General features: G+C 39.8%; 1 protein-coding gene across 1 annotated transcript in view; it reads left to right on the top strand.

Annotated features, from left to right (window-relative positions):
- The window catches only part of LOC126455728 (phospholipid-transporting ATPase ABCA3), a 526,358-nt gene extending 504,861 nt beyond the window's left edge, over positions 1 to 21,497 (top strand). Inside the window, exon 27 of the mRNA XM_050091496.1 lies at positions 20,987 to 21,497. Within this exon, the coding sequence (XP_049947453.1) occupies positions 20,987 to 21,052 (66 nt within the window). The 3' untranslated portion in view covers positions 21,053 to 21,497. The remainder of the gene's footprint in view (positions 1 to 20,986) is intronic.
- Positions 21,498 to 21,851: the final 354 nt, after the last annotated feature.

Raw genomic sequence — 21,851 nt, 5'->3', positions numbered from 1 at the left:
TTGGTCAGCAACAGACTGGGAGCCTGTCACATTGTAAGAAGCACTAAAATACTTCCGCAGCAAACTTGAAGCAACGATTTTCACCGTCTTTGTTGATCATTATTGACTCATTTCTGTCTTCCTGAAGATTAATCAGTAACACTTGCCTCATTGTATAAGACACTTAGAATATACAGGATAATTTACCATGGATATCTGCTGTATAAGCTGCTTCAGAAATATTCTCACAGATTGTCTCTCACTCTCATGCAAATCAGCCAGTGTAGTGTCATGACAAGAAATCACAAATGTCCTGTGCACGGATCCAGAGTTACAGTTGCTATTACACAATAATAGACCAATTAAAAATCAAAAGAAATCTTCTTTCACCATTGCATATCACATTACGATGCGAAACCACCATTGTCAACAAAATGGTTCAAATGGTTCAAATGGCTCTGAGCACTATGGGACTTAACATCTGTGGTCATCAGTCCCCTAGAACTTAGAACTACTTAAACCTAACTACCCTAAGAACATCACACACATCCATGCCCGAGGCAGGATTCGAACCTGCGACCGTAGCAGTCGCGCGGTTCCGGACTGAGCGCCTAGAACCGCTAGACCACCGCGGCCGGCCATTGTCAACAACGCCCATGCATTGTCATGGAGAGCTGCAAAAATAAATTCTGAGCTGCTCATTGTCTGTCCCATCCTGGCATTCGTGCTTCCCCCTGCACTATAATTCAACACTTGACATTGTTGGGAGCCAATGAACAATAGCAGCAGCTGGCAAAAGGTAGTTACGGTGAAACAAGATCTATGGATGTGCACCTGGACTTAGTAGGACCACTTATGAATACAAAAACCTGTTAACAAAAATAGACTGCCCTACCCACTTGTTGGAAGCCACACCTGTTACCAGTATTTCAGCAGAGACATGGATCGCCAGATTTTGAGTTCCATCCACAGTGACAAATTTTTTTTTTTTTTTTTTTTTTTTTTTTTTTTTTTTTTTTTTTTTTTTTTTTTTTTTTTTTTTTTTTCCAGTCTTTGATCACAATATGAATTCTTTAGATGATGACTGGTTTCAGTCCGTAATGACCATCTTTAGATCTCTTTTACACCATGTCCCAAAGTGATGACGATGCCATTATGGCCTTATCACTTTAGGACAGGTGTAAAAAAGATCTGGGGACGGTCATTACGGACTGAAACCGGTCATCGTCTAAAGAATTCATATTGTGATCAAATACTGAAATAAAAAACATTTGACAGTATTGGATCTCTGTTTGTATATGCGACCATGTCGCAGTTGGTGTTCACTTTTTACCAAGCTCTTGCAACTATGTGGGATCTACCACTTCAGAATCAGAACTATCCTGCGAATCACAGTACCATAGAATGTCTGCATAGAACTCGCAAAGCTGCGCCCAAGTGCCACGAAAGTTCCTGGATGGACGCATTGCCTCTCATATTACTGGGTTTAAGGACAGCGGTAAAAATGCAAAGCAACGTTAATGTGCCACAAAAGTTACTGGAGGACACATTTTCTGTTGTATTACTGAGTTTAACCACAGTGGTAAGATATTGATGTGGCCCTCAGTCAGTAAGTCTACAGACAACAAATTCACGTTACCACAGACCTCATAGAGCACCAAGAAGTGACGGCACCCTCTGCCCACATACTGCAGGAGTTTGCACTAACACCACAGCACAATGTAGTGACTCCTTTCAGCAGCACCAGCTTATCATGACATCAAGCAAATATTTTTTTCACAACGATCTCCAGAGCTGTTAGCATGTTTAGTTACATGTTGATGCTACTAAGCCACTGCTGTTTCCCCCTTATGCTGGATCCATCTGGATATTCCTGTGCAGTTTGCACATCTTTGTAATACTTCAGAACGGCAAAGCCACAACAGTCTTCATAGAGTTAAGTAAAGCCTGCATATGTCACAGATGAAGAGCCTTCAGGCGGCAGCTGCAGCTCCCCCAACTCAAACACCACTGTTTGAGCAATTCTCAGTGGACGACACCCCCACAGCTTCACCGAACTGAGACACCAACAATCCAGCTATATCAGCAACACCTACAGGATGCAGCTCTCTGACATCCAAAGCTCCACCTCTACTAGGTTTTATTAACCAATATGTATTTGGTTTAATCAAACAATGGAGTATCCAGGATGGAATAATGTCAGTTGTGAAAAGGGTTGTTGCTACTCATCATATAGCGGGGACACTGAATTGCAGAGATGCACAAAAAAAAGACTGTCAGAAAGTAAGCTTTCAGCCAACAAGGCCTTCATCAGAAATAGACAAAACACACACACACACACACACATACACACACACACACACGCACACGCACGCAGAGTCTGCCCTCAGTAGCCAGAGACTGGTCATGTGTGTGTGAGTTGCATTTGTGAGAGAGTATATGTTATGTTGTCTATTTCCAATGAAGGCCTTGTTGGCTGAAAGCTTACTTTCTGACAATCTTTTTGTTGTGCCTACTTGTGACTCAGAGTCTCCACTGTACACTGGATAGCAACTACCCTTTTCACATAATTGACATTACATGTTTTGTTTGGTATATATACTGTACCTTGTAATTTTGTAGCAAACATTTTATCTACCATTCGCAATGTAAGCCCATTATTCACTGTATCGTGCCTAAAGATGCCAAATTCCTTATCAGTTTCATTCTGCTGGAGCGGAGTACTGACTAGTCTGTGAACCATCCAAAGAAAAAAAAAAATTCTTTGTGGGGCCTGTGGGTGACAAGAATTATTGTGGATGATGTTAGCAGTACAGACAACCATACTATCAGTGCTAAATCTATGAGCATTATCATCATTTTTCAGTCACATCCAGGAAACTAGGTGCATTTTGTTTTTCTGACTGTATAGCACAGGTAATGTTAGTATGTATGCTATTAAGCTGCGAACACAATATGAATATCAATGAATGAGCCTCTACTTGGCCCTAACACATCATCTCCATTTCTCATATAATATTCAGCTTTCTTAACAGTAACAGGGAATTTCTTGAAAAACTAACTTCCAAGATGATTCTCAAAAATGCCTGCAAGCAGCTGGTCGTGAAAAAAATCAGGATACCATTTTTGTAGATAAGGTTGGGGTGCATGGTTTCATAACTAAGACTTCTTTTATTTCTCTCTCTGAAAAAATGAAATTGCACTTTTTACAGCTTTTCTGATTGAGGCATTAAGTCAGTTAGCTGGCTCTTTATTTAACTTTATGATATCATTGGTAGGAACAAAATCATGTATTTTGTTAAAGTTGTCGTCTCAACTGATGATCACTAGACTATTTCCCTTTTAGGCCTTAAGGGCTGTTACTTTGTTCTCAGCTAATTTCTTGTTGATTTTGTGAGCTGTCTGGTTTTGTTTGCCAGTGCAACTCTCTCTCTCTCTCTCTCTCTCTCTCTCTCTCTCTCTCTCTCTCTCTCTCCGTTCCAATATATCTTCATGATATAAATTATAATTCTGTTGTGTTCCTAGAATGATAACTGGGCTATGTTTAAGGCAACTTTAGTGTTGGCAGTTATTTTCTTAGTCATGCCATCTTTCACAGTGGGAGACTAAATAATATTTTGAAAGCTCTCTGAGCTGGCAGATGTTCTTGGCCATGCTGTACTTGTTGCTATTTTTAAATCTCTTTAGGTGTGTTCACATTAATACAGCAAATTTTTGCACATGTGTGTTTTTTACCCTCTTACACTCGTGTTTTAAATATTTTGTTTACCTTGATCTGGTAAGATACCTCATTTTTACCACACAATGAGCCAATTGCGGTTATCTGTACATGTATTTATGTTTGTCACTAACTGTTGCTGATAGGAGTGCTCGTATGGTCTGTGGTAGCATAAATATATTCAGACTGCTGGAAACTTATGTTTTAGCATGTCATGACTTAATGTTCTGTAGTGAATTTCAACATAACATGTAAGTGCTATGTACATATTCAATTTTAATTATCTCTTACTTTACTTTAATGCCAGATAACTTCATATGGAGATAAATTTTGCTTTCATTATGCTGAAAATGTCAAAAGTTCAATTGCAGTAAATATTTTCAACAGCCATAAGTGGAATGCCTACATTCAGTAATTACGTAAAGTCTATGGATCGAGTTCTCATCAAATTTTAGTTTCTCTCATTGCTGAAACATGTCAAAAATTTGTGCCCAGAATTTTTCCAGCTATTATTCTGTTTCCTGCAGCAGTTAACTACATGTTTGTGGCACATGATGTGCCTCTGAAACTCATCGCTGCAAGTATCCAGCCCTTAGATGCCAGGCATTCCTCTCTGAGATACACAGTTTTTCGAAAGCCTTAGGTGGTAATCAAATCTGGTTTTGTTATGTCCACATGTAACATCTAAAATTAAGCACCTAATCAAGCAAATTTTTGCACATGTGTGTTTTTTACCCTCTTACGCTCGTGTTTTAAATATTTTGTTTACCTTGATCTGGTAAGATACCTCATTTTTACCACACAATGTGTGAAGATGTGCATTTCATCACATTCATATAAATGGCATAAAGTGTTGCAGACAATGTAGCTTGTCAACACCATAAACAGAATACAATGATACATATGGCTTAGCCGGCAACAAACTCACCATGTTAAGTAAGGCTGTAACAGCTGGAATAGCTGCTGCATTTGTTGGTCATTTAAGGAACCTTTAGGATCAAAGGTTGTAAATCCCATGTTAACTGTCATCACAGTACGCACCAAAATGACATCGATATATCCATGAAGCCTGCAAGTTAAGTCACTGATTGCTTAATGTTCAACAGTAGTTCACTAACGTTTTTCATATTAACTCATGTTATACATGTTGCAATGTTCTCTGAGAAATATGTCTCTGCATGAAAACACTTTTACTTTTAGAAAGTACTAAAGACAAGCTTATTTGAATGATATCAACAGGCATTCTGAATGACACATCTGTTCACTGCTGTGGAGCTTCAATGACTTTACTACAGACTACCAAAAAGATGCTCATCGATGAACAGTAACACCCCATGACACATTGTACTCTTTTTCCCTGCATTGTAGATGAGCTTTATGTGTCGCAATTATTTCTCTTTTATTCATCTGGGCATATGAGAGTCTCGTCGTAACAACACCAGAATTCCTGTAGTTTACATCACCATGTAAATTTACATCTTGTTCTTGACTTTAATAAGCAGTTTTTGCCCTGTTAGTTGTACATTGAAAAGAACGAATGAATAGAAATCTGCAGTAGTTAGAAAGTCTTGGGAAAGAACAAAACTGATTTCACTCTCAGAAGATGCAGGTCAAACACAGGACAAGGTTCGACATAGAAACCACAGGCGTTATAATTGTACATTGTCATGGTTGTGTTGGTAAAGAACCAGAGCTGCAGGCATTTATGAAATAGAAAGCACTGAAGCTCATTGTTATAAGTACTGAAATCTGGCTAAAGCCAGCTATAAAATCAACCAAAATTTTTGCGAAGGACCAGAAAGTGTTCAGAAAGGCTACATTAAATACACAGTCAATGTAAATGACTGCAAAGACATACTTGACCTCGTAGCAACAAATATCACCAAGCAAATAGGGATCATTATGACAGAGACAGGGATTAGTGACCACAATGTCTGTTCCTGTTAGAAATAGTCCATCATGTTGCAAAATTGAAGTACTTACTTGCTGTGAGATAGTATGGCTACAGGTTGTACTTGAAAACTGGAATAAATTAATAGTTGGTTCCCTATACTTAGCCCCCCACCCTTCACCAACTCAGATGATTCAGTTGCTGAACAGTTCAAAGAAGACTTTGAGTCTCATTTCAAATAGGTACCCATTCATACAATTATAGTTGGTAGTTGGCATAAAACATTGTCTGAAGTCGTACTGAATGCTATCTCAGAAAATTATTTTTAACAACTTATTCAGGAGCCCACTAAAGGTGTAAATGGTTGCAAAGACATACTCGATCTTGTGGCAACACATATCACCAAGCAAACAGGGAGCATTATGATGGATACAGGAATTAGTGACCACAATGTCGTTGAAGTGAGACTGAATACTGTAACACTTGAAACCTATCAAAAATATATGCAAAATGTATCTTTTTAAAAAGCAGATAAAATTCACTTCACAGCTTTCTAAGAGACTACCTCCATTACTTCCAAACTCACTATAAAAGTATAGACCAGATGTGGTTTGAATTCAGAGTAGTAATATCAACAGGAATGGAGAGATTTATACCAAATAAATTAATAATAAATAGAACTGACTCGCCATGGTACACAAAGCAGCTGACCCAACTGCTCCAGAAGCAACAAAAAAAGCATGCCAAATTTAAAAGAATTTAAAATCCCCAAGGCTGGCAAAGTTCCACAGAAGCTTGAAATTTAGTGTGAACTCCAAGGTGAGATGATTTCAATAGTTCCCACAACAAACCTCTATCTCAAAATCTGGTACAAAATCCAAAGAGATTTTGGTTGTATTTGAAGTGCATCAGTGGCAAAACATAATCAATATCTTCAATGCACGATAGCGAAGTTGATGTTCCCAATGATAGTGCCACTAAAGTGCAGTTTCTAAATACAGTTTTACTAAACTCTTTCACCAGAGAACACAAAGTAAGTATTCCAAAACTCAAATCAAGAACTGCTGCCAACATGAAAAGTGCCTTTGTTTTAGTGATTGTCACCCCAAGTCTCATATCATATCTGAGACACTCACTCACCTATTTTGCGATAATGCAAATCAAGCTGCCCTCCTTTGACGTTTTTCAGTGTCCTCCATCAATCCAGACTGATAAGAATTCCTTCTGCAGTGCAGCACTAGCAGAAAACAGATGAGAATAGTGTAAGCAGTCTCTTAAGTAAATGTGTTTCAACTTCTGTTCTGCCAATAAAACATAGTCATTGGTTTGCCTTCCCCACAACATTATCTATGTGATCTTTCCAGTCTAAGTTATTTGTAACTGTAATTCATAGGTATTTAGTTGAATTGACAGCCTTTAAATTTTTGTGATTTATGATCTAACCAAAATTTAATACATTCCTTTTAGTACTCACGTGGATGACCTCACACTTTTTATTATTTAGGGTCAATTGCCACTTTTTGTGCCACACAGATAACTTGTTTAAATAATTTTGCAATTGGTTTCGATCTTATGATGACTTTACTAAATGGTAAATGACAGCATCATAATGCAAGACAATTGCTCAGATTGCCTCCTAAGTTGTTTATATAGATTAGGAACAGCATGCAGTTTGATCATATGCCACTTGTGATAAATGGTATCGAAAGATTTTTGGAAATATAGAAATATGGAATCAATATGTGATCCCCTGTATATAGCATCTGTTACTTCATGAGAACAAAGAGCTAGTTGTGTTTCACACGAGCATTATTTTCTGAATCTGTGACGACTGTGTGTCAACAGATTATTTTCCTTGAGTAATTTATGATGATCAGAAACAGTATATGTTCCAAAACACTACTGCAAGTTGACATCTGTGCTGCAGGTCTATAATTCAATTAATTACACCCACTTCCTTTCTTGAGTACTGGTGTGAACTGAGCAACTTTCCAGTCTTTAGATATGCATCTTTTGTTGAGCGAACTGTTGTGTGTGATTGTTAAGTACAGAGCTACATTGAAGTGGCAAAGAAACTGGTATGGACATGCGTATTCAAATGCAGATATGTGCAAACAGGCAGAATATGGTGCTCGAATCAGCAACACCTATATAGGACAGCAAGTGTCTGGTGAAGTTGTTAGATCAGTTACTGCTGTTAAAGTGGCAGGTAATCAGGATTTAAGTGAGTCTGAATGTAGTGTTATAGTCTGCACACGAGTGATGGGACACAACATCTCTGAAGTAGTGATGAAGTATGGGTTTCCTATATGACCATTTCACGAGTGTACCATAAATATCAGGAATATATAAGAAAATATCAGCCTCGGTTGCGGTAATGAAACCAAACTTTACCTAGGTTTCAGCCCAAGTAATTTAGTCTTCTTCAGAAGATAAACCTGATTCTATAATATGTTTACGAGGACATGGTCTAGAAATGAAACTAAAACAGCCTGAATAGGCATAATCACATTTTAAAAATACGGTACATAGGTACTAAGTCACCACCAAGACCAGGGGACTGTTAAAGCTGGTGGAGACTCTGTAATTAGTATGGGGCATGTGCAGTTGAAGTGACATGGGACCCCTGGTACATCTAGATACGACTCTGACAGGTGACATGCATGTAAGCATTCTGTCTGATCAACTGTATCTAGTCATGTCCATTGTGCATTCTGACAGACTCAATTACAGCAGGACAATGCTACACCCAACATGTCCAGAATTGCTACAGAGTGGCTCCAAGAACGCTCTTCTGAGTTTAAAGACTTCTGATGGCCACCAAACTCCCCAAACATGAGCATTATTGAGCATATATGGGATGATTTGCAACGTACTGTTCAGAAGATATCTCCACCCCCTCGTGATCTTACAGATTTATGGACAGCCGAGCTGGATTCATGGTGTCAATTCTTTCTAGCACTGCTTCAGACTTTAGTCGAGTCCATGCTAGGTCATGTTGCAGCAGTTTTGCGTGCTCGTGGGGGCCCAACATGATATTAGCCAGGTGTACCAGTTTCTTTGGTTCTTCAGTGTATTATATCAGCAGTCTCTGAAAGGAATCTAATTGGTATACTTTGTGGACTGGAGGATGTGTTAGTCTGTTGGGTAATTTTGCAATAACTGTGCTGAGAGGCAGCCCAACAGCTAACACAAAGAGTATGAATCAGCATGAAATTTACATAATGAGAGATAATTACTACATGCAGTACTGGAATTAAAGCATGAATTCTTGTTGAAACCAAATTGGTGCCATGAACAGTCTTCCTCGCTGCATAAGAAAAATACAATGCAAAGTACAAATACTGAAGGCGCAAAAATGAATAATTTATCTAGGATTTCTCTTACTCTATCGATGTAGATTTTTAGAATGTCTGTTTTTGCAGCAAACTTGGTGCTTAACAAAACGTCAATTGTTCGATTGTTACACATATATATGTTAAATAGAAGTCATTTCTAGGTTATGCTGATATCATTAGTTTACCTTTAATCTTCTGTGGTTTGTGATCACACAGTTCACCCACTAAATCTTGATGATTAGCACATACATATTTTAAAATGTCTTGCAGTCTGCAACATGACATGGAAGAAATTACTGCCTCTTCTTATGATTGCAGGCAAAACTCATGCTTGTGAACAAATATTGGCATAATAAATAAAAATATTCTTGCAGGTATAATAACTTTTAATATGTACGAGGGCAGTTCAATGAGTAATGCAACACATTTTTTTTCTGAAACAGGGGTTGTTTTATTCAGCATTGAAATACACCAGGTTATTCCCCAATCTTTTAGCTACACAACACTATTTTTCAACGTAATCTCCATTCAATGCTATGGCCTTACGCCACCTTGAATTGAGGGCCTGTATGCCTGCACGGTACCATTCCACTGGTCGATGTCGGAGCCAACGTCGTACTGCATCAATAACTTCTTCATCATCCGCGTAGTGCCTCCCACATATGGAAATCTGACGGTGCGAGATCAGGGCTGTAGGGTGCATGAGGAAGAACAGTCCACTGAAGTTTTGTGAGCTCCTCTCAGGTGCAAAGACTTGTGTGAGGTCTTGCGTTGTCATGAAGAAGGAGAAGTTCGTTCAGATTTTTGTGCCTACGAACACGCTGAAGTCGTTTCTTCAATTTCTGAAGAGTAGCACAATACACTTCAGAGTTGATCGTTTGACCATGGGGAAGGACATCGAACAGAATAACCCCTTCAGCGTCCCAGAAGACTGTAACCATGACTTTGCCGGCTGAGGGTATGGCTTTAAACTTTTTCTTGGTAGGGGAGTGGGTGTGGCGCCACTCCATTGATTGCTGTTTTGTTTCAGGTTCGAAGTGATGAACCCATGTTTCATCGCCTGTAACAATCTTTGACAAGAAATTGTCACCCTCAGCCACATGACGAGCAAGCAATTCCGCACAGATGGTTCTTCTTTGCTCTTTATGGTGTTCGGTTAGACAACGAGGGACCCAGCGGGAACAAACCTTTGAATATCTCAACTGGTGAACAATTGTGACAGCACTACCAACAGAGATGTCAAGTTGAGCACTGAGTTGTTTGATGGTGATCCGTCGATCATCTCAAACGAGTGTGTTCGCACGCTCCGCCATTGCAGGAGTCACAGCTGCGCACGGCCGGCCCGCACGCGGGAGAACAGACAGTCTTGCTTGACCTTGCGGCGATGATGACACACGCTTTGCCCAACGACTCACCATGCTTTTGTCCACTGCCAGATCACCATAGACATTCTGCAAGCGCCTATGAATATCTGAGATGCCCTGGTTTTCCGCCAAAAGAAACTCGATCACTGCCCGTTGTTTGCAACGCACATTCGTTACAGACGCCATTTTAACAGCTCCGTACAGCGCTGCCACCCGTCAGAAGTCAATGAAACTATACGAGACGAAGTGGGAATGTTTGAAAATATTCCACAAGAAATTTCCGGTTTTTTCAACCAAAATTGGCCAAGAAAAAAAATGTGTTGCATTACTTATTGAACTGCCCTCGTATATTTTCTTGCACTTTTATACACATATAGCATTTACTGCACAAATTTTTTTTGACACACAGGTAAAAATTACATGTCCTTTTTGTGTAAGATCTAAAGCATGAGTACTCTCAAGTGAAACTGAAACAAAAGTTGTTAAAAAAATTGAATATTATCCAGACATTGCTCTTCTATTAATAATAAATTTGTACATTCCCACAGAAGACAGGAAAGATAGTCTTTTAGAGTTATCTTTATAATTCTAAAAGCCTATTTTTGCCATCTTTGCACAATGTACGAATTTATTATTACTAATGAGGAAAAGAAAACATTCTTATAAATTAATAATGAGAGAAAAGGAAAAAAAAAGATATGATATTGGGAGCTAGTTGTTTAGGTATTACACAATTGCCCCTCACTTTACACTGACATTGTATGGTGGTGTAAAGTGTTAGGCAGTATCATATGATTAATTGATTGCTAGCTATTACCAATGTGTGGGGAGTCAAAGCAATTCATTTCTCGGTCTTTTAGATAGACTTATGTCATGTTAAGTGGAGATGTCAGCTTTACCTTATTAACTAACACATATATACATTATAAAAAAGGGGTACAAATATTGAATAATGTGCGTATTTAAGAATGCTTGATTTAATCAAGTCTCCTTCATTATTGTGCCCATGCGTGGCAAGTAGTTGACAGCCTGGCACTGGGACTTTAATGGTTGTGTCCTCGTCGAATACTTTTAACTTGTGCACGTCCATTTCAAGCAAAATCGTCATGTGTTGCACCATAGTTTCCTCCATAAATATTTGTTCATTTCTTGGAAATGGTGCATGTGCTTGTGGTAATTCCAATGCTGTGTTTTCGAAATATATTTGCATAAATAACAGATCTGTAAGTTCCTGTTCTTCCTTTTGCTCTGCTATTTCTTAGTTTACGTCTGATTCTGGCACTTGTTCATTATAGTGAGTGTTTCCAAATAATACAGTAGGAAATACAAATTGAACTGTCACATCAGACTCCTTCTGCTTGACCTTCTTGTCTGACGTTTTTATTAAATTGACAGATAATACCTGTTCGTTTACAATGAAGTAGCACTTACCACTTCCTATGGCCATTTGCATCTTATAAACCCTTATAAGCCCTATACATGTCCATCCCAATCAAACAATATACTATTAATTTGTCACTGATGAGGAAATTACATTTGACAGTAAAGTGTCTTATTTTTGATGGAATAAGTGCTTGTAACTTCACTACTTTTAATTTGTTTCCAGTGGCTATCTGTATTCTTCAGTTGTGCACTGGGAATGTGGGAATTTTACCTCTTTTCTTTAACTCTTGAAAAAAATTCGGTTGACATTAAGTTAGTCGTTGCACCTGTGTCTAGAACTAAGTGTACTTCCATGTCAAATATTGTTGTCTTTATAAATGCCTGTACCTGTTCTTCATACAAGTTTTCCTGAACTTCCTCCTCATGTTGGTGTAAAGCATCTTTCATGTCACCTTGTTCATCATATCTCACAAAATTTGTTTGTAAGTGTATTGCACCACTGACACAGTTTCAGAGAACTGCTCATTGTGTGCTGTGTTACGCCAATTCGTGTCATTGGCTCTGCAAATTTGTGTTGGTAGTTGCGAAATTGTAGTTCACACTATTATTTTGTCTGTGGGAGTTGCAGGCAGAACATCCGTATACGCACAGTGAAGGATAGTATTATTCTGTGGCGGCGCGCACAAGGGGCAGATTGTTTATTCTTTGATTATATATAATAGTTCTGTTGTTATTGATTCAATGTTAATATGAGCTTTTTGTTGCAATAAAAAAATAAATATTATATCCTAACTACTTCGTGAGTCTTTCTGAAGATTGTAATAAGTAGTACGTGGCTAAAGTGGTGACCCCGCATAAAGAATTTCATTGTAGACGAACAAATGCAGCCCAGTTCAATTTCGTCTACCAGGAGATCGGCGAGTCCGCGCGGCACACAGAGTGTTACAGATCGGCGCGACGTTTTGTTAAAGAACATTGAGGAATTACGACGCAACTTTGAAGAACAAGAAAATGCTGTGTTGAATTTTTCTGCACCATCAAGTAACGGCCTTTCAACAAAGAACAGTAGCAAGATGAAATTATGCCCACCACAGTTCATACCTGATAAACCTGAACTGTGGCTTGCAATGCTTGATCTGACTTTCCAGCATCATGGCATTGTAAACAAAGAGACAAAATTTATGATCGCTGTTAGTGCGCTTGACAGTAAAACAGCAACAGATATAATACTTCAGCCGCCCGCCACGCAAAAGTATACGCGTTTTAAGCAGTTACTCATTGAGCGACTACGTCGGCCGATGGAACAACGTATTCAGCAAGTATTGCACGGTGAAAAGAGAGGAGATAAGTCACCTTCGGAATTTTGGCGGCACCTGCATGTTTAGTCAACGACACTGAGTTGCCAGATATGACACTACAACATGTATGGCGTGTGCAGTTGCCAGAGGCAGTTAGAATGGCTGTGGCACTCTCAGACGCACAAGATATCTCATCGTCGATCTCATTAGCCGACAAGGTCTACACCTCGTTAGACGCAGCGCATATGTCGACGGTGATGTTCAGACACAACAGTACAGACTCACAGGAAACAGCAGCGATACAACAATGCCAACAGCCGGACATTTCTCAACAACTGGATGACCTACGAAAACAAGTTGACGGACTGAAGCAGCAGATATCGACATTGCTCAGAGGCAAGACAGGCACAACAAGAAGAGCAAGGAAGATGACATTGTGTCTGAGGAGCGTATCTGCTGGTACCATCGACGATTCGGAAGCGAGGCGACGTGCTGCACATCACCCTGCAATCACCCAAATGGCGACAGCGTTAGGCGCCGCCGGTTGCGAGTTCGAGCACCAGTGCCTACTGTTACGAGGTGAGATTGATGAGGGGCAGCTACGGGTGAATAACCTTTCTTCTTTACCTTCACTGTCCCATCGGCTGTTTGTTACAGACGTTAAGTCCGGCCATGCTTATCTAGTTGACTCAGGTTCAGACGTTAGTGTGTTGCCTGTTAGAAACTGTGATGTGAAGCTCCCTCCATCTCAGTCGAAACTCACAGCAGCAAACCAGACGTCGATAGCGACTTATGGAAAACGTCAGATAGAGGTAGACCTCAGGTTCCATGAAAGTTTACCATGGACTTTCGTAATTGCCAATGTGTCAGACGCAATATTGGGTGCAGATTTCTTGTTTCATTATGCATTTGAGGTATCTATTAGCTCAGTGAGCATTCGATGCGAGACACAGTGCATTAGAGGCACCCTAGGACAAAGCCCTATTTCCACGTCTGATTGCAGAAAAGTAGCAAACTGTGAGTCCATGTCTGGTGGGCAGACAATAAAGCACAATACGGTACATCACATCAGGACCACACCCGGTCAGCCAGTGTCTCAACACCCACGCCGGTTAGCTCCAGATTGTTTTGCTGCAGTGAAGGCAGAGTTCGAAGAATTATTACGCTCGGGAATCGTCCGTAGGTCCGACAGTCTGTGGTCATCGCCACTTCACCTCGTAAAGAAGAAAGATTGGACTTGGAGACCATGCGGAGATTACAGGGCACTAAGTAGTCGTACCATCCCCGATCGTTATCTGATACCCCATATCAGAGATTTTACACATGCACTTGCAGGCGCGACCATTTTTAGTGTCATTGATTGCAAAAAAACATATCACCAGATACCGGCCGCACCTGCTGATATACCGAAGATGGCTGTCACAACACCATTCAGTTTATTCGAATACCTCCGTATGCTTTTCGGGTTAAAAAATGCAGCACAAACTTGGCAGTGTTTCATTGACAAAGTCCTCAAAGGTTTACCATATTACTTCGCGTACCTTGACGACATCTTGGTTTTTTCGTTGTCTGAATAATTGCAGGAACTACATCTAAGGACTGTTTACCAATGTATTGAGGCATATGGCATTTCGGTCAATGAATCAAAGTGTTTACTTCGACGATATCAGGTGCCATTCTTGGGCTACTCAGTGACAACAGCTAGTATCAGCCCACTGCAAGACAAACTTGACCTTATCAAAGAGATGACTCGCCCCATCAACCATCGCCAACTACACCGGTTTCTTGGAGCAGTTAACTTCTACAGACAACATCTGCCTAATGTGGCGGCCATTCGAGCACCTTTGACATCAGCACTAGTCGGCAAGGATGCAGTGGGCAAACAACCTTTACAGTGGACATCAGAGATGCAGATGGCATTCGACAAGATCAAAACCTGTCTACGTCAGGCAATAATGTTGGCACATCCGGTTCCTCAAGCTCGACTGGCGATTGTTGTGGATGCGAGCCGGCAGGCAATAGGTGCAGCTCTACACCAGAAGGTGGGAAACAATTGGCAGCCCCTAGGTTTCTTCCCCCGCAAGCTTACATCATCACAAGTAAAATGGAGTGCCTATGATAGGGAGCTACTGGCAATTTATGAAGCCATCAGACATTTCTGACCGCAAGTTGAAGGCGAACCATTCACTGTTTTCACAGACCACAAGCCAATTACCTTCGCCTTCAGTAAGAAGAAGGATGGTTGCTCACCACGACAATTTAGACAACTCAAGTTTATCGCCCAATTTACAACAGACCTGCAGCACATAAAAGGAGCTGAGAACGCCGTGGCAGATTTCCTGTCTAGATTGGAAACAATCTCTCAGACTATTGACTACAAGTAAATAGCTGCAGCACAGGAAATAGACCAGCAACTTGCTAAATTCTCTCGTGATAGTACGTCCAGGTTACGCTTGCAACAAATACAACCTATGGGTGAACACTTCCGAGTTTGATGTGACATATCGCAAGGAAAACCGAGACCATTCGTACCTGAGAGATTGTGACAACAATTATTTGATAGCATCCATGGACTGGCTCATCCGGGAATAAATGCCAGCATCAAACTAATGACAGACAGATCTGTGTGGCCCAGTATAAATAGAGACTGCCGTAATTGGGCAAAAAGGTGCCTGGACTGTCAGAGGGCCAAGGTGGGATGACACGTGCACAAAGCGGTAGTAAACTTCCCACTTACCACACAATGTTTCACACATGTGCACCTGGACATCATGGGACCACTTTTTCCGTCAGAAGAATACCATTATCTCCTCACTGTGATGGACCGCTTCACCAGATGGGCAGAGGCGATTCCGTTATTGAATAGTTCAGCAGAAACATTGGCACGCGTATGTCTTTCATCTTGGATCACACGTTTCGGCTGCCCTTTACATGTCACCACAGACCAGGGGCTTCAGTATGAATCGACGTTGTTCTCAGAATTGGCCAACCTCTGCAGGTTCCAACATCATCGCACCACAGCTTACCACCCAGCAAGCAATGGGACGGTGGAACGCTGGCATAGAACATTAAAACCTGCATTAATGTGCGATGCACAATCTTGGTTGTCAGCGTTACCAGTAGTTTTGTTGGGCCTACGCACAGCATTGAAAATGGATTTAGGGGCATCCACCGCAGAATTGGTTTATGGTGAACCCTTACGACTGCCTGCAGAATTCTTCACCGATAAAGAAGGGGCACAACAGACTGAATTGCAATTTACATTGCAAATGGTACGTGAGCATACGGCCAGACTTCGTCCATCTCCTGTCTCGAGACATGGAGCGGTAAATATGTTCGTGCACAAAGATCTACGCTCCTGTACACATGCGATGCTATGGACGGACGCTGTCAAGTCACTGCTGCAGCCTCCTCACTCTGCAGAACACAGAGGTCAGGTACCAAGTGCCACCTTCCACACCACTGGACCAGGATGACACCATCTCACCACCACAAGAGGAAGTGGTACCATCACTACCAGCAACGGAAGCTGAAGAAGTTCAACCAATGCCTTCAGTACACACAAGAGCTGGGCGTCGGGTGAAATATAAATACCCCCACATTCCCGGAGCTCCGCTCTATTGGAGGGGGGCTGTGTGGGAGTCGCCAGCAGAACATTTCTATTACCATATCCATTCCCGTTTTGTTTGCACTGTTTCAGATATGATTGCCATGCCTGTTGTGTAGTAACATTATTATTTACAGGTTGGTTCCCAAAGACAGGTTGAGGTGTTTGTTTATCAGCTGCTTTATGTTGCCATGGTGCCTCTTCACAAATCAGGTCAATGGAATCCAAAACCGACAAAAGTGTCATGTACTGGTGTGGTTACTAATTTTTCCCATATGTGTGACAGAAGTCAGCTCTTTAATATCTTCAATACATCCACTTGCGATATGGGATTGGTCCAATATCTGGTCTTATTTAAATACTTTACGAAATAATCCTGCAAGCTTCCATGCTTGCTGTTAAATGGAGCCGGGTTACAGACTTCACGCCTTAATCTCTCTTGAATGGCTTCTGACCAGTACTTATCTAAGAAAGCACATTCAAATTCCTTGTAACTGTGACAACATTATGCCATTTCACTGGCCCACAAAAGAACCTCACCTTGGGTGTAACCAACAATAAATCTTATCTTTTGAGCCTCTGTTCAGTTACATGGAAATAAGTTGTAGAATGCACTGCTAAAAACTACCAGATTCATCCACTTCCCATCTGTCGAATACGTGGGAAACTTCTTATGTCTCAGCAACCCTTCATCAGTGAAGATGAGTGTTAAACATATGGCATTATCTGACATTGGTATGTTGTTACAAGTGTGGGGAACACCATATGGTGGTAATTGGGCATGTGACAAGATGTGGATAACTATTACACCCATCCATCATGGGCACAGGTAGTTGAATATTAGCAACCTGACCTACTTCATTAGATGATTCAATTTCCCTGTTCTACATGGCCTCTTCTACCACGTCTACATATACTTTGCGTTCAGATATTACCTTCTGTGCTAATGTACTACTTTGATCTAAGATACCTGCATCTGCTCTTTTGGTTATATTATCTAAATTTTTCCTTATCTGAGCTCTTTTTCTCTTGGCACTCTAATTCTGAGCTTTCTACTCTTACTGTTAGCGCCTCTATTACCAATGGTAAACATTCATAGTCCTTGTGTAGCTTGTTGACATTAGTGGTCTCTCTCTTTATAGTATTACACATTTGGTTTTGATTTGCTCTTACACTATTATTCGTGTCCATGTTTTTCTTTAATTCACTTTCTACATGTTCTTGATTGTCACTAATTGAACCTACCTTTTCATTCAAAACATCAATACTTTGTTTAATATCAGAAAGAACCTCCTGTCTTAATTGCTTTTTCATTTTTTTTTAAATTTTCGGGTATATCTGTGTGTAGAGTTTCTGTTGGATCATTGAATTTTTGTGTGAGACTGTTTTGGAAATCTTGCAACACCTGTTTTTGTTCTGTTTTGAAATCTGAAAAACCTTGTGACAAATTGTTACATCTTGTGTTCAAGTTACTAAGCTGTTGTGTAACTAGTGAATTTCACGTTCATATCATGGAATTTAGTGTTCATAGTTGTCAGTAAATGCCGTAACAGTGCATTTGTGTTACTATTATCATTGCTATCAACTGTACTTTACACATTAATATTTGGATTACTGATAATCGGTGTCTGTCCTATGTTGTCAGAATACACTGCTGTTTCACGTTCCTCTGTTTCGTTCAGCAGTGATAAATTGCTTACGGAAATGTGTGAAACGGTATCATCGATAGTCATCATGATATCATCATAGTTTGTCTGTGTATTTGTGCTGTTATTTGTTACATCTGTGATATCTATTTCTGATCTATGTCGGCTTTCTGCTAGCTGCGCACTCGTGCAAATCACTGCATCTTGGCCGATTGCACCTTCTGTATTACGATCAACAATGTATAATTTTTGGTCAGCCATTTTATCATGCTAGCAATTACCAAAAAATTAATGAAATTTTTATGTAAATAAATCTTGCACCTGAAACCTGAAACCTCCTATGAAATCATGTTTCAATAAATTCCTGTCAATTTATCGAAAAGTATTACGACACAAATGATTTAAATTTTCATAATAATTTACACTATACTGATGACTCGAAGTTTGGTATGATTTTTGAACCCTTTTGATCAATAAATTTTCTACTAGGGAAATGGTGAGGAAAAAGGAAAGAAAGCTAACTATGACAAGAGAGGCGCTACTAAACGTAATCATGCAAGCTATTGTGCAAATTTTGGAATAACCGTGCCGGGAGGTAGCCCAACAAAGAGTATGAATCGACATGAAATTTATGTAATGAGAGATAATTACTACTTGCAGTACCAGAAGTAAAGCATGAATTCTTGTTGAAACAAAATTGGTGCCATAAAAAGTCTTCCTCACAGCGTAGGAAAAATATAGTCAACGTACAGACACTGAAGGCGCAAAAATGAATAATGTAACTAGGATAATTTCTCTTACTCTCTCAATGTAGATTTTTGGAATGTCTGATTTTGCAGCAAACTTGGTGCTTGACGAAAAGTCAGTTGTTCAATTATTACACGTATATATATTTAATAGAAGTCACTATTAGGTAGGTTATGCTGATATCATTAATTTACCTTTAATCTTCTGTGGTTGCTGATCATACAGTCCATCCACTAAATCTTGATGATTAGCACATATATATTTTAAGATGTCTTGCAGTATGGAAGAAATTACTGCCTCTTCTTATGATTGCAAGCAAAAGTCACGTTGTGAACAAATATTGGTGTAATAAATAAAAATATTCTTGCAGCTATAATAACTTTTAATATGTATATTTGCCTGCATTTTTATACACACATAGCATTACTACATACATTGTTGATGCACAATTAAAAATTACACATCCTTTTTGTGTGAGATCTAAAACATAAGTACTCCCAAGCAAAACTGAAACAAAAGTTGTCAAAAAAAATATAATGTTCTCTGGACATTGCTCTCTGTTACAAAGATAATTCTAAAAGACTGAAGTCTTCTTCGAACTGTTCAGCAACTGAGTCTTCCCACCCAATGTTAGAGAGTGAAACGGTAGAGAAATACTGTGAAAGTGGTTCAATGATCCCTCTGCCAGGCACTGAAGTGTGAATTGCGGAGTATTCATGTAGATGTAGATATGAATCTTCCTAGCAGATTAAACCTATGTGCCAGACCGGGACTTTGTGGGCAAGTGCTCCACCGAGTTACCCAATCGTAATCTCAAGCCATCCTCACAACTTTACTTCCACCAGCGACTTATCTTTTAATCTGCTGGGAAACTTGATACCAGTGCACACTCCATTGGAGAGTAAGGATTCACTCTGAAAGCAATCCCCCTGGCTGAGGCAAAGCCATATCTCCACAGCACCCATGCTAGTCCCACAAGCCGCACAGAAGAACTTCTATGAAGTTTGGAAGGTAGGATATGAGGTACTGGCAGAAGTAAAAGTATGAGGACAGGTTGTGAATTATGCTTGGGTAGCTCAGTTGACAGAGCACTTACCCACGAAAGGCAAAGTTCCCTGCTTCAAGTCCTGGCGAGAAAGTTTCAGATCCTTTATAGAACAATTACACGATTGCATAACTCACTAGAAGCAGTTACCTAGAAGTATGCGTATGGAGTAACTTAAAGTGGAACGACCACATAAAACTAATCACAGGATGCCAGACTTAGATTCAGTGGAAGAATCCTCAGGAAATACAGTCTGTCAACAAAACAGGTAGCTTAAAAACCCCTGTTCAACCAATATTCGCATATTGCTGATTAGTATGGGATGTGTAACAGACAGGATTGGTAGAGAAGATCCAAAGTAGACCAGCATGTTTTCTTACAGGTTCATTTAGTAAGCACAAAAGCGTCGTGGAGGCGATAAAACGACTCCAGTGGAAGATACTGCAAGAGAGGCGGGCGTTTTGCATCACGGTGTCGTTTACTATTGAAGTTCCGAGATTGTATACTCCTAGAGGAGTGGACAAGTATATTGCATTTTTCTATGTATATACTGCAAAATGACCATGAAGATGAAATCTGAGAGGTTCGAGCCCACACAGAGGCTTGCTGGCAATTGTTCTTCCCACAGACTACTCACAACTGGAAGAAGTGACAGTGGTACATAAATTTCCCTCTGCCATATACCGTAAAGTGGCTTGTGGAGTATAGGTACAGATGTAGATCTAATTTTGGCATCTCTTTTATTGTAAGTTGATGCACACACTGTTCTGGCACCTGCATATTTTTTATATTCTTTCAGGAAGTTCCAGTCAGGAGCACGAGAGTTTTATCTCATTGTGTACCATAAAAAATTCGTTATTGTACTTTCTACCAAATTTCTGGCTTGTGTGTCGGGCTTTCAAATCTGTATTTTACTGTAATTAATGTGCAACATTTGTGCAGAATTAACATTGAGTTTTGTTTTCTGCAGGTATTTTTGTCTTTTGCACGACATCAGAAAGAAGCTGCTGATGCGATATCAGAAAGAAGCTGCTGATGGGCAAAGATAACGATGGAAGGCCAGATGAATTGCACTGCAGACTAGTGTCCTTACGCACCAGTATTTGCCCCATTCGGTGAACATCCACCAGTGGGTGGTTACTGTATAAAGTGTAACTGTGGTGATTAAAAAATGTCTCCAGGACTCTCAAGTGCTATTTGAAACTGTGTCTCCAGTGGCAGTGAAGTTTGGAACTTTACTTTTGACCATTCGCGTTCTGTATTGTATCCAGTGTAACATTGAGCCTTCTTTCTCATCACTATGGTGGTGACAGTTTGAGATCTGAAGCAGATGCACTCAATACGAAGAGCCAATTAGTCTTGCATTTTGAATTAAATAAATGTTAAACAACATTCTGAAGTCAATTTAAGGCTAAGCAGCTTACGTGAAATGACGACTGTAATGCACATTATCTATTACGAGCAGTCTTGTACTTTTAATGTCTTAAATTATGTAGAAAATCATGTTTTCAATTTTGTAATCATTTTGTTTAAAAATAAATAAATTAATGTTTTTAGTTAGTTCAGTTACCGTGTTACATGATTTTTGTAACTAATATTGCGAACAGCACTTTGAAAAAAGAATAAGAAAGCAAGCAGCATTATATATTTACCACTGAAATGATGAGCTGAATAAAAAACACACACACACACACACACACACACACACACACAGAGAGAGAGAGAGAGAGAGAGAGAGAGAGAGAGAGAGAGAGAGAGAGAGAGATTATTTTTATTGTATATTTTTGTTATCTTATATTCATGATTACTTGTGAAACATGGAGAAATGTACTTGT

This window comes from Schistocerca serialis, chromosome 2, assembly GCF_023864345.2.
Source record: "Schistocerca serialis cubense isolate TAMUIC-IGC-003099 chromosome 2, iqSchSeri2.2, whole genome shotgun sequence".
Lineage (NCBI taxonomy): Eukaryota > Metazoa > Arthropoda > Insecta > Orthoptera > Acrididae > Schistocerca > Schistocerca serialis.
The sequence above is the reverse complement of the archived record's forward strand: the minus strand, read 5'-3'. Positions and strand labels throughout refer to the sequence as shown.